Source organism: Calidris pugnax, unplaced genomic scaffold (genome assembly GCF_001431845.1).
Source record: "Calidris pugnax isolate Ruff unplaced genomic scaffold, ASM143184v1 scaffold1, whole genome shotgun sequence".
Taxonomy (NCBI): Eukaryota; Metazoa; Chordata; class Aves; order Charadriiformes; family Scolopacidae; genus Calidris; species Calidris pugnax.
In genome coordinates, this window is record NW_015090800.1 from 5495930 (window position 1) to 5508462 (window position 12533).

Sequence of the window (12533 nt, forward strand, 5' to 3'; positions counted from 1 at the left end):
CTAAAAATGGACTTAAGTTGTAAAGGTAGTTGACAATGACATTTTCTACTTTCGAAAAAATCTTCTGTGAGGTCGGTGCAAAAAACAGAACCAAAGAAAAAAAAAAAAAAAAAAAAAAAACACAACAAAAAAACAAAGAGACAAAACAAAAAACAGACAAGGAAGGAGTAAAGGTGTTACACACAAAGAGCCAAGCAGGGCGTACTCAGAAATCGGGTCCTCCTGCCACCAGGCTTGAAGGTCACTCTCTCAGATGCACAGTTAAACTTCGCACAGCCTGTGAGAAAACAAAAACGGGAAGAACAGAGAAAGGAGAGGAGAAGAGACAGAAACACCACTACAAGATGTTAGCAACTTGAGGTTGGAAGGGTGAAATGCATTAACGTGACACACAAGAATAAGCCTCAAAGTGTGGACCAAAGAATACGTAGACAATATACGGAGTGAAGAGACTCCTCCTAATACCTCCCGACATTAGGCCAAGTTTGCAGTGCTGCTCTCCAGTACACAACCCAACAATTAGGTTGCAATCTAGAGGAAAGCCAAATCATGGCAAAAGCATAGAATTATAAAAGGTACTGCATAACTCTAGATACAGGGAGATGATTCGAGTAGCTCCAAAATACTCAAAACTGTTCATTAAAAGAACCTCTATAGAAAATTCTTCCCAAAAGTCTGTTTCCGCTTTCTGTCTGTAATTCTCCAATTTCAGCAAAAACACTCATTAGAATTGATGTATTTAATTAGTCTATGGCAAAGCTTTTCAAGAAGACATTCAAGGGTCAAAAAAAACTGGAACAACTAAGTTCAGAGAAGTAAAGGAATCAAGCTATCATCCCCTCTAATGACTGGCAAGCAAAAAAGCCCTCCCTACCAAAAAAATCAGAGCTGTGTCTGACAAATTATTTGATAACATACTAATAGCAAACAATCCACAACTTGAGTAAATGAACAATTGATTATTCCTACCATTCCATCCTCCTGTACTAACTCTTCCTTCCAGGATAATTCTTCAACTCACAGTTGGAGAACATGAGCCTATTTTACCCTTTTATTGTTAACAATTCCATTGGCAGAAACAGCCAAAGCAGTTTGGAAGTCGAAAAGGACTCTGACTCCTCAGAAATTTCCTACTGTTTAAATTATGTGTTAACACCAAAGCTGTTCTGCATCCCCTACATGCTCATCCTTTCAGCCAACACCTCTCCCTTTCATCAGCTGAAGGTTTCTTGCCACCACCACACTGCACTTTATATTCTCCTTGGGGCTTTCATTAGAGCAGACAGGGCCATGTGCTATATATTCATTACTTTAACAACCTCTTCGCTTCACCTATGTGAGAAGGTAGAATCCTAGTTAAAAAACACCCCATCAGCCTCCATGCAAAGCTTGGAGACTACCAATCTACTTTGTGTTATGTATTAAAAAAAAAAAATGTGTTATCATGTTAATCATTCTTTCACCAGTAATGAAGGTGCAAGACTTGACACTAATCCCATTTGAAGTCTTACCTTGGCCTGGTGCAGAAAGGCTTGGTACCGAAAGGGCACCATCACTGGTAAAGGCAGAGTAGAGGTTTTCGCTAGAAGGTGAAGGTTTGAGGGGCTGTAACAAATGGTTCTGCCCGGTCTCTGGCACACTACCAGGAGGATGAAGAGTCTGCTGTGGGGGCAAGACTGATGGTGCACTCTGAGCTGACAGATTGCCTAGAGGAAGAAGGAAGGCAAAAAGTCATTCAACGTTTCAGTTTCCTCACATCCTTTTCGAAGCTTCTGTCATTGTTCCCAAGGGACAGGAGAAAAAAAAAAAAAAAAATCAGAGGAAAGTTTGACCGGAATATTTACTACAGAATGAAGTCACTACCAAGGAACTCAAATGATCAGTTGAGCATTTGCATTAGTGATACAGGAAAAAAAAACAACAAAAACACAAAACTGATGATGGTGGGGAAAAAAAAAAGGTATCATCTTCTGGTCAAGCATGACAACCCAGGCAAGAAAGGGGGAGGCAGGGGGTAAGAACTACTCCAGTTTCTGAGAAAGCAGTAAGACTAGAAAAATTCTTAATTACTGAAGTTTTAATGCAACTCTGTGCTAGCTCACTGTCACACGCTCACACGTAGCTCCCCTATCACATAACAAAACAGGAGTGAACAGCCAGGGTGGCTGGATACAGAAATTGCAGCATGACGTGGAATTACCAAAGTGAACATGCAGGAAGCAGTAACAAATATTTCTGCTCACAGTGCTGGCCCTCCAAAACTGTTTACTCAATGCTACAGGATTTGAGACATCTACAATTACCCAGCAAGAATCTGACATCCATGTCATTCAAATAGTAAACAGAACTATTTTTCTGAGTTCTGTTTATTCTAAAAATGGGTTTAGTAAGAAAGGAAGCCCTGACATTTGGAACTGTTTCTCAATTTGTAAGTACAATAAAATTTCAACTCCATTAAAAAAACCCCACTACTTAAATAGCCATCAACTATGACTAAGTTTCTGAAGTGTAAGGACACTAGTAATACCGTGCTTAAGTACTCCTGAATTAGGAAAAAAAAAAAAATATCTGAAGATGACTGAAGAGACCAGCCCATTCAGCAAAATCAGTTTCAGGAGGCAACAAGACTAGTTTGGCTTTTTAAAAAAAAAAGAAAAAAAATAAATCAAAATTTTCTCCCATTCTGTAAATTTACACTTTTCTTCCTAGTCAGAGCCCTATGACTAAACTCTAAAAATACAAATCACAACTTTAAGACTGCTCTTACAGAACAATGTGACAGTCTCTTTCAGTAGATGACAAAAGTCACAAGCAAGAGTACCAAACAGCAAAAACAATTTCAAAAATGAGCTAGTAACCCAGGTAATGGAGGAACTGGGACATACACCCCCCCCTCCAAAAGACAAGACAGAGACAGACACAGGTCTAAGAATGTGAGATAGTACCTTGCCTGTTTTATCCACTCAAAAATAAAAAAAATGAAGAGTCTTACCTGATAGCTGAGGGCTCTTATTTCCCTGGGAGCTGCTACGACTGGACTTGCTGCTTTTTCCTTTAGTAGGTCGTCTCCTCCTTCCCGAAAGGGGTGCAGCTGGGGGAATAATTACTGCAGGTGGGGCCTTTCCCAACTTCATGTACAGTGACTCAATCTCCTGCTTCTGGCGGCTCTGCAGCTCCTGGATCTCTTTAAGGTGCCTAACAAGTCACAAGAGAGTATGACTTACAAAAATTATATGTATATGCACACATGCATACAATCCCTCCCCCCTCCAGTCAGCTCCTTAAACTCCCATTAACATTTAAGAAAGGAGGAAATAACTCTTTTCCACAAATAACCACTGAACGCCTGGGGCAGAACACTTGCCATTTTCCATTGTGCCCTAACCCTGGCTAGAATTCCAACACGAAGTTCCCAGCATTGTAAGAATAAAACCAGGATAAATGGAAGTACAAACAGCATACATCTAGAAGATAAAACCATTCAGCATTAAAATGCTCCAGGAATAGCTAGATTGCTCATTTTCTGAGATGTATGGCCTTGAAAACTTCTACATTTGTATATCCTCAGGTTTTTTTTTCAGAGCAGTTGCATATGTAAGATTTAAAATTGCTAGCTGCCCTAAAAAATGTTCAACTTCCAGCATAAATAACTTAGTAGGTCACATTGCTTGACTTTAAATTCTTCAGGAAAAGGAGAACCATTAGACCTGCCAGAAACGCATATCAGAAACAGAGAGAGTTGCATGTCATTTTTAAATGAGACACTACTATTCTCACTAACTATTAAACTTCAGTGATATTGCAAAAGCTTCTACACATCTGTAGCCTTATCCACAGTGCTGCAATCAATCTACATATAGACACATGCAACAAGGCTACAGGTTAGAAAATCTGGCACAGCAAACATCTAAAAACCTTTTTTGTTATAATTACGTACTGCTTTCCCACTAGAGAATCTTACTTCCCACATAAACACTGACAATAGGTCCTGACACTGAGCAAAGGTTGAGTCTTTTTAAAAGTTTACTTTTGTTCTTTGTGAAAAGTAAAGTACAGATGAAATTTATATTAATCCTATGACATATTTTACATACATTAACACAGGGAAAAAAGCCTTACTTCTCCCGTAACCGACGGAGTTCCAATTTCAAGTCTTCATCTTCAATATCGGACTCGTTATCGCTGCTCATGTAGGAAGAGTTGAAGGAGTTGCTAAGGCTCTGAACAGGGAGGCTGATCTTCGAGCCCATGGGCTGGAGGGAGTCTGGGCTCCCCGAGCCATCATCGAAATCCTTCGCCATCCCGCTCAAGAAGGCGGCCTCCGGTTCAGAGGAGGGACCGTTCATGTGTGGGGACTGCCTTGACTCCAACTCTTTCTTCGGAGTTGCAGCTGAAGCAGCAACTTGTTCCAAGTCCACAGAGAGAGGAAGAGTCATTGGTTCTTTCTCCGCACAGCTGACCTCATCCTGAGTCTTTGACACCGAGAAGCGCCCCACTTGATCCGTCGTTGTTGTTACCTGGAAGCGCCCGACCTTAGTAGGCTGCCCAACATCTACTGGTAATTGCAGCACAGGAACTATCTGAGGAATGCCATCTGCCACATCCAAAGAGGAGTCAGTGACAGCCTCACTTTTCCGACTGCCAGACTGCTTCACCAGTGTGCTCTCTGGGCTACTGCCAGAAAGAGATGAAGAATCAGTGGAGGTGGTTTCAAACTGCACCGGCTTAGCTTCAGGTTTGTCACCCTCTTTCAGCACATCATCCACTGCCACAGACACCTAGAATAGAAACACAGTCATGCAGACAGCCTTAGTTCTTCCTTAACGTGATGCTTTTATTTACCTTAATAAAAAGATACATCTGAGAGGGAAAAATAACTCTTTTTCCTTGGTATGCCACAAAGCAAACTACCGCTTCCCTCCACGTAACCCACTGCCACAAAAAATACTACTTCTAAGCAATCTGGAGGATTAACTCCAAGAAGCACCGTCGATTCAGAGGGGACTTTCTTCAAAACCAGAAATTAACACAGTGAACACCCGAGCACTGGTAGCCAACAAGCAGCTGACATTTGAGACCAAGGCCAACAGTTACACAGCTAAGACCTGACATGAAGAAGTGTTGTGCCCACAGTTCTGGTCCTGCGTAATCCAGTGCAACCTCTGCCCAGAACTCAAACAGCATCTGCACAAAGCACTGCATTCACAAGTTCAACATGGACGTTTTCCCCCAAGAGAAAAGCCCACCATGAGGCGGGCTGAGCTGGCACTACCCAGGAACTGCTCAGCAAAGATCCTGTCTCAACAACCAAATTAATTTAACATCTCCTACCTGAAACCGTCCCATCTTAAGAACCCCGGCTCCTGCTGTGGTAGCCACAGCACCGCTCTCTCCACCACTTGATGCTGAAGCTAAGGAAAAGGAGAATGGGATTAAAGAAAAAACTGAGCAACAAATTATTTGAACTCCAAACATTTCTTTTTATCTACTTCGAACTCAACTATCAGTTAACTCCTCATAGGCCTTTGAATTCATGGAACCTGACCTCTTTTTTTCAACTTTACTATCAAACTGCAATGTTAAAATGAAGTATTTTTCTATGAATTTCCCTTGCACAGTATACTTACTAAAAATGCACTTTTAGATAGCTGTAAAAAAAAGCACATTGAGCTCAACCAGGGACGTGAAACAACCAAAGAATAAAAAGCAGAACTGAAATTTATGTAAGAAAAAGCTTATTTTAATTCAATACCCACACACCAAGTACCTAACCTTCACAAACACTGGGGACAACTTATTAATAGAAAAGTAGTAAGTTCAAGAAATGCTATTAACCACATTTACTCAAAGCAGTCTATCAGAAGCTTTCAGAGCTGGATTCTTAGGTGTCAGCTCCTAATTTTGTTGCTGTATGCACTGGCAGCATAAGGTTACAAAGCTGAGAAATAATATTCTATTTTTATATCAGTTCTATTGGGCAGCTTGCTGTTGTTTATTAAGCAACTTCTCAGCTTGTTTACTTTGACCTTCTAAACTTTAGCAGGCAAAATCCAACTTGTTTTCTAGCAGACAAATGAGTTCTATAGTATAGTTCACTACTGACAGACCAAAATGGGAATATTTTATTTTCCAACTGGTTTTATCAGCTTTTGAAGGTTTGTCGTTGAACTTCAGAGGCACATTCAAGTTAAATAATGTTTACTAAATATTCGTAAATAATTTTAATACCACATTAACAGTTTCTTTTAAAAATGAAAGATTTTTAAAATTAAAAGTTGGGGGAATATTGACAGGAAAATCTCAGACTATTTTGCAAGTTGTTGGGGGTCCCTCCCCCCCTAATTGAACTCATTTAGATTTGAAGGTCATTGATCATTCAGACTTCAGTTGTTGATCATCCAGGGAACCTTCAGTTCTAAAGCAGCGAGAAGGATGTCTGGTTTTCCTACTACCTTTCTTAATTTTTTTAGTAGTTTAACCTTCATTTCTCTATTTAAATAGAAAGGAAACACTCTTAGGTTAGGAAGAGGTATCCTACATAGAGCACCTGGCATGATTATGCAAGATGAGAAGTCTTACTGTTGTTGCCAAGAACATAACGGAAGACAGAAAATATTTCCCTCAAATCCTGAAGCTGTACCTTAGCAGCATACTGGAGATTCTTTGCAAATCTTAATTTAGCATTTTGGACAGCTTTAAATCCTAAACGAGTTACTATAATATGCATATACCATTCCCTTCTCCTGGCCTACAGTGGAAAATTTCAGTCTAATTACTAAAATCTAATACGATCCCTAAGAAATTGCCACTATATGATTTACTAAAAAGACTATGTCCTTCCGCGTTGCTAATCTGCTCAATTTTGGATTACATTTCCATGGTGAGGAAACCATCTAAAATAACCAAGGTTGTCTTACCATCCTTCAGAGACTGTGTTGCTGTGGACACCAGCCCGATAACCGTTGTAGATGCTACTGAGGGCACGGACTACAGGTTCAAGGGGGAAAACAAAAACAAAATTAAATTAAAACAATCAGCAGTTTGATTGAATGACAACAAGTCAACCACACTACACAATCTTTTATTTCCACTAGGGTCAAAGTGTGAGCCACAAGATGAGTTTTTAACCTCCAAAGCAAGCAACATCAGCAAGAGGCTTTGCACACCTTACAACCCCAAGGCTGTCGGCACATCCCCTTTGCTTTGCAGAACTAATGCTTAAGAAGCCACTTGGAGATCCCAATACCAATCATCATCTCCATTTTGAATCAGAGTTTTTATTCTAGTCTTCTAAAGTATCAGATCCACACTTTAAACATCCCTCCCAAATTAAGACTGACAGATCACATACTGCTTGTTTAGTGCTCTTTACCCTTAACTCCACAGTCACTTCCCCTTCTAGTTTGGTGACATTAATGACATCACCAGAAATGCTGGATTAAGAACTAACACCAAAACCAGCCTCAGGAAGTACATAATTTGTTTCAACATACAGATTTTTCCTACTAATTTGGTTGACTCAGTCCCACAAACTGGAAGATGACTCTTCATTTTTATTTTTAAAAGTCTAAAGACTGTAGTGATATTAAAGGCAGTGACCTAAGAGCACGACCTTGAGGAAACAGTGAAGTTTTTCAAGACTACTAAACTGCCAACATTGCAAACATACACAGGCAGGAGCAGATGTCACTGGGACGGTCTCTGGACTGAGGGTTCTTCTCAGCTTAGCATCCAGATCTTCCAGTGGCTGCTGGGACTGATGAGAAAGGGAAGAATAAACAGCTGTCCCAGCTCAGAAGAAACACATCACATTTGAGAAACAGCCATATTCAATACTAAAAACTAAAGCAGTCAGTACAGCTTCCATATTTCTATCATGTTCCCTTCCTACATGTTTACATTTAACACGTATAGCACAGTAAGACTGGAAGCAATTTAGGCAACTCATTTGGTTAAAAAACAGAAAGGCAGCATCAACTGGAACTTCTTTTTTTCCTGAAGTTATTATCAAGTTTGCATCCCCACTCTTAAGAGCTAAGCAAAGATGCTGCAGGCCTCCAAGTTCTATGTTTTTTGGTTGAAGGATAACAGAGGTAATTTGTGTTATAGATTATCTAAAACATTGAAGAAGGTCAATTAGAAAAAAAAAAAACACAGAAAAATTCAAAAAGATGCCCACAATTTCAAAAGCAAGCATAGATAAAGCAAAATTGATGATGATACAAATTTTAAAAATAAAAAGAAAGCCCCACAACACTTAAAAGTTCCTTCAAACAAGCTCTCTGGATGGACTGATGAAGAGAAGGAAGGGAGAGGGGCAGAATCTCTCCCAAGTATGCTTATTACTTAGATCTCAGCTGTTTGAGTTGGCATCCAAGATGTTTTTCAAACTTGGCCAATTGAATTGAGGAGGGAAAGAGCAGATGATTTACCTAAAAATATCTTAAGATAACAGAAGATCAGATTCACTCAAAATTATTAATTAGGGGCCATAGCCATAAGATACATACAGAAGAAGAAAGTGTTGGCAGATATCACTAAGTTGCAATTCTGACTCCATGGAGCAGAAATTTCCATCCAAACATTAGCATGGTTAATCTTTCCAAGTCCTTTTATATTAAAAGGCTAGATGTGTTTTTATATCTGAAGCTGAGGTCACAGCAACATAAAAACATTATCTTCCAAGAAACTGAAAGTTAGAGGCACATGATAACATAAAAATGCTTTCAAACAGGTTGCCAGGATGACATTCATCTAGAATTGCTGATTTCAAAACACAATCAAAAAACCTACAAACAATAAACCCCTTATCGACTCCATCCAAGTTTTTAAAAAAGAACACAAGGAGATGCCAACTTCTACAACTCCATTCAGAATCCTAGCAGACAGGGGAGCTAATTTAATTCAATAATTTTATAAAATAAAGAGGACATTTCACCTGAAATTCTGTGTAATTCTCATTGCATGCTCACAAGAAGATATTTGCTTCAAGTAAACAAAGAGCTACCAGAATGATCAGGAAGATTTCCTTATGAAACAAGGATACCAAAATGAAGCTTGAAAAATTAATCTAAGTACACTCTAAAAAGCAATTAAGGAATAAACAGAACAGGTATTTAAGACTAAGGAACAAACTGTCCAAAACTGGTCTTGAGATGACACGTACTTAGTCTGTAAATTAGGTGTTTGATACTAAGGAAAGGAGGAAAAAAAAAAGTTGAGTAATGAGCAACTGAGAGAAGCAGCAAGGAAGACAAGCCTAGTAATTTTCCAGATAGTATTATGTGATAGCAGCAAATGCTCTTAACAGTCAATTACATTTGATCCAGTTGGCCTCCTCCAATTTTGTTTCGCTCCTAGACAGGCTTTAGAGTTCAAATGAGAAGTGAAATTAGGCAAGCTGTTTGCAAAGGACAAGAAGCAGGGGATCTATATTTGTGCCTCTTCCATACCACAAATCCTGCCAGAAATACCTATGACAAACAGGAAGAAGCCTTTTTGCAGTGGAACAGTGGCTTAAGTCACGGAAGTGGCTACAAGTGCTTAGAGTTTGGGGAAAAATATTACTAATACACCCAATTCCAAGCAATGACAATAAAAAGGACTATGAACTTAGTGTGACTGATTTTAACCAGCTGCCTCCAGATCCGTTTGCTACCCTTGCTCATGGGACCAGCACAAATTTCTGCCTTTAAGCACTGAATAATACTTTCCAAGTGCTGACTGTTTCTCATTGCCCACAAAAGATTTAAACATGCTTTAATTAAAAAGAAGAGACAATCAAGAAGTAGTTCTGGATGCAGAGTCCATCTGCAAGGGCTCCTTGATTAAGGTCACTGATTTGCGTTTGCTCCATCAGATGAAGACCAAGAAGATGGTAGAGCAGGCACCACTGGGTGCCCGCTTGAATCGTATCTTCTTTACAATTTTGAATAGAAAACTGGGATGATAATTCTGTGCCAAGTGTACTTTAATACAATTCTATAGAAAGCCATCTTTGTATTTATTCACAAACTTCTTCCAAAAGCAGCACAACTAGACCTCAATCTCATCATCTCATGGGGCTTTTTTGGTTATTTTTTCAGCTTTTCTTTGCATATTGAACCATAGTGTTCCCACGTTGCATCTCGTTACACAGCAGTTAGAAGATCCATAAAACAGTTTTGTCTTAATACAGTTCTTTCAATTATAGAAGAGGGTGGGGTGGGGGGGTGCTCTATTTTTTTAAACAAAAGCGAAGACAGATTTAGTATTTGTGGTCTTGAGCTGAACACCTCTCCAGTTTACATCCAAAATATCCAAGCTAACTCTTGCATACAAGGACAGAATCTGAGCAAGGGAATCAACTGTTACATTTCAACTCATGTTTATGATCAGGAGCTTCAAAAGACCTTTTACAAACCTGAAAGCCTACTGAAATCAGAGTGTAGTAATAACTGGGGATAAAAAAAAACAACCAAAAAACAACAAACCCAAGGAATTCGCAAAGCCAGCAATTTTGTATTTTCATTAATGTTTAATTGCAGTATATACTGCTTCCCTAAAGAGCTATATCGCTACTGTACCCTTTTAAAGAAGAAAAATGGTTCAAATTCTATGCACACTCACCTGTGTTACTTTTTTTTTTTTAAAGAAAAAAAACCTCTGTAGTTCAGGTTAACACACTAAAACACTCCAAGCCTGATTAATCCTTCCTCTACTTCAAACACTGGATCCATCCTTTGCCCGGCACCCAGTGTTGAAGTGACTCTGGCTACAGCTACAGTTACACAAAAGGGGTTACTCAGTCAAAAGAAAAGAAAAACAAAGACATTAATCACATGCAATGGAGGGTTTAATCCAAACATGCTCTTTGAAAGGAAAAGAAGCAGACAAAAATCTGCAGAGTCGTGTAGCACCTGAGTTAGTGAAGGTCCTGGAAAAGGTGGCAGCGGCTCACTGGATGGAGTGCCAGCCGGAAGTTCAGAACCTACTGGTAGCACCTATGGATAACGAAGAGGAAACGCGAGTCCATCAGACACGGAACAACAGAAGGATCAGATACCAAGCTACAGTCACTCATGTCATAACAACAGAAGCCTCAACATTTTTTCCTGTAGAGACTTCCTTCCTGGAGAGTTAGCATAGAGTCTGTAGGGATTTTTGCAATAAAGTTGGGGGAAGTTGTTTGTTTGCTTTTGTGCTATTTTTAAATCCAGATTATCTTTGAGTGGCCACAATTTCCAGTTTAAACAAGCTGCTGTGTCCAGGAGCAAAGTATCTTGGAGATATTATTTTCAAGTCTCCAAGAAATGCTACAATACTCCTTCCAAAAAAGCAATTAATTTTCCAAAAAGCTGAATTTATAAAAGGGTGCAAGAACACACTCAATCTCCTTACAACAGATCTATGTTAACTGTCCATTAGGAACAGCAGGCTACGTTCTTCTGGCAAATTGTTCCAAGCAATATGACTTGAGAAGAGGAACTGCCATGCCTGAGGATATCCCCACTTGTTGAGAGGCAGATTTATAGATCTCTCCACCAATTTCTCAATCCATCGCTTTTTTTTCTTTTTTTTTTTGAACCTGAAGGGTGTTGATGACCCACAGAAGACGACCAGGCCATGCAACTGGGTAGAGGGAAGTCATCCAGGTTACATGAAAGAGGTTAGAGAGACCAGAAAGGTTAGAAGGAGACATCAAAGCCTCCCCGCCAGGTCAGATAGCACATTCCAGTTAGTTATTTCCATTGTTAGGGAAGTGGGAAGTTCTAGGAATTAAGTGATCCATTACACAATTTGCAATTCTTATTCTCAGCTGTAATCTTGAGGCTTGAGACTTTGAAGTTTGAGAAATGCACCAGAGCCTTATGAGCTACAGCACTGGTCAGTTGGCTCCCCTTGTGCAACAGCGAGCGCTGCTGGGTACGTGTCACTGGCCCAAAGTCTACACCCGTCCTCAACAAGAAGAACCAGTTCTAACTTGCAGTCATGTTACCACAGCTTAACTAATAGTTCAAATTGCAGTAATAACTGCCTGGTGAAGATACATTCCATAGTTATCCATCCTTCCAAAAATGTTTCGGCAGGAATTACACCAAGTTGCATTACCTCAACTTTTTTGTGCACTAGGAACATACACGTGGACATTACCTGTTCTGAGGCATGATGATTTTTTAAGCTGTGGTAAGCTAATCATTTAGTTTATAAATAAGAGGCAAAATATACTGTAAGTAAATTCATAAGACAAGTCAAAACCCATGTAACTGACTAGGTTAACAGGCTGGCCACAAACAAAATGTAACACACTGAGTTTAGTAAACCCCAGAAAAACTAAGGCAATAAGCTCCCTAAAGCTCAAAACCAACACAGAAATCAAAACTAAAATTAAGCTTTGAAAAAAAACCAAACTAATTTATAAGTGAAAACTTCAGCAGTAAGGTAGTTTTTTCACAACCAACAATCAAAACCCCCAAACTTTTATTGCATTTGAACCCAAGCCTTTGCAATTACATGTTTGCAATTAGCAAGTTTCTAACTGCTCCAACTGTTCC

General features: G+C 39.4%; 1 protein-coding gene across 11 annotated transcripts in view; it reads right to left on the bottom strand.

Moving 5' to 3' along the window:
* The window catches only part of WNK1 (WNK lysine deficient protein kinase 1), a 103646-nt gene that overhangs the window by 9063 nt on the left and 82050 nt on the right, over positions 1-12533 (bottom strand). For 7 of the 11 annotated variants that reach the window (XM_014937336.1, XM_014937331.1, XM_014937329.1 and 4 more), the window contains 8 exons: positions 10899-10982; positions 7670-7756; positions 6918-6987; positions 5332-5411; positions 4120-4778; positions 2993-3195; positions 1512-1706; positions 185-277 (listed from right to left, as the gene is read on the bottom strand). In XM_014937336.1, coding sequence (XP_014792822.1) covers positions 185-277; positions 1512-1706; positions 2993-3195; positions 4120-4778; positions 5332-5411; positions 6918-6987; positions 7670-7756; positions 10899-10982 — 1471 coding nt within the window. The remainder of the gene's footprint in view (positions 1-184; positions 278-1511; positions 1707-2992; positions 3196-4119; positions 4779-5331; positions 5412-6917; positions 6988-7669; positions 7757-10898; positions 10983-12533) is intronic. The other 4 variants (XM_014937332.1, XM_014937330.1, XM_014937333.1 and 1 more) reach the window with 3 other exon arrangements.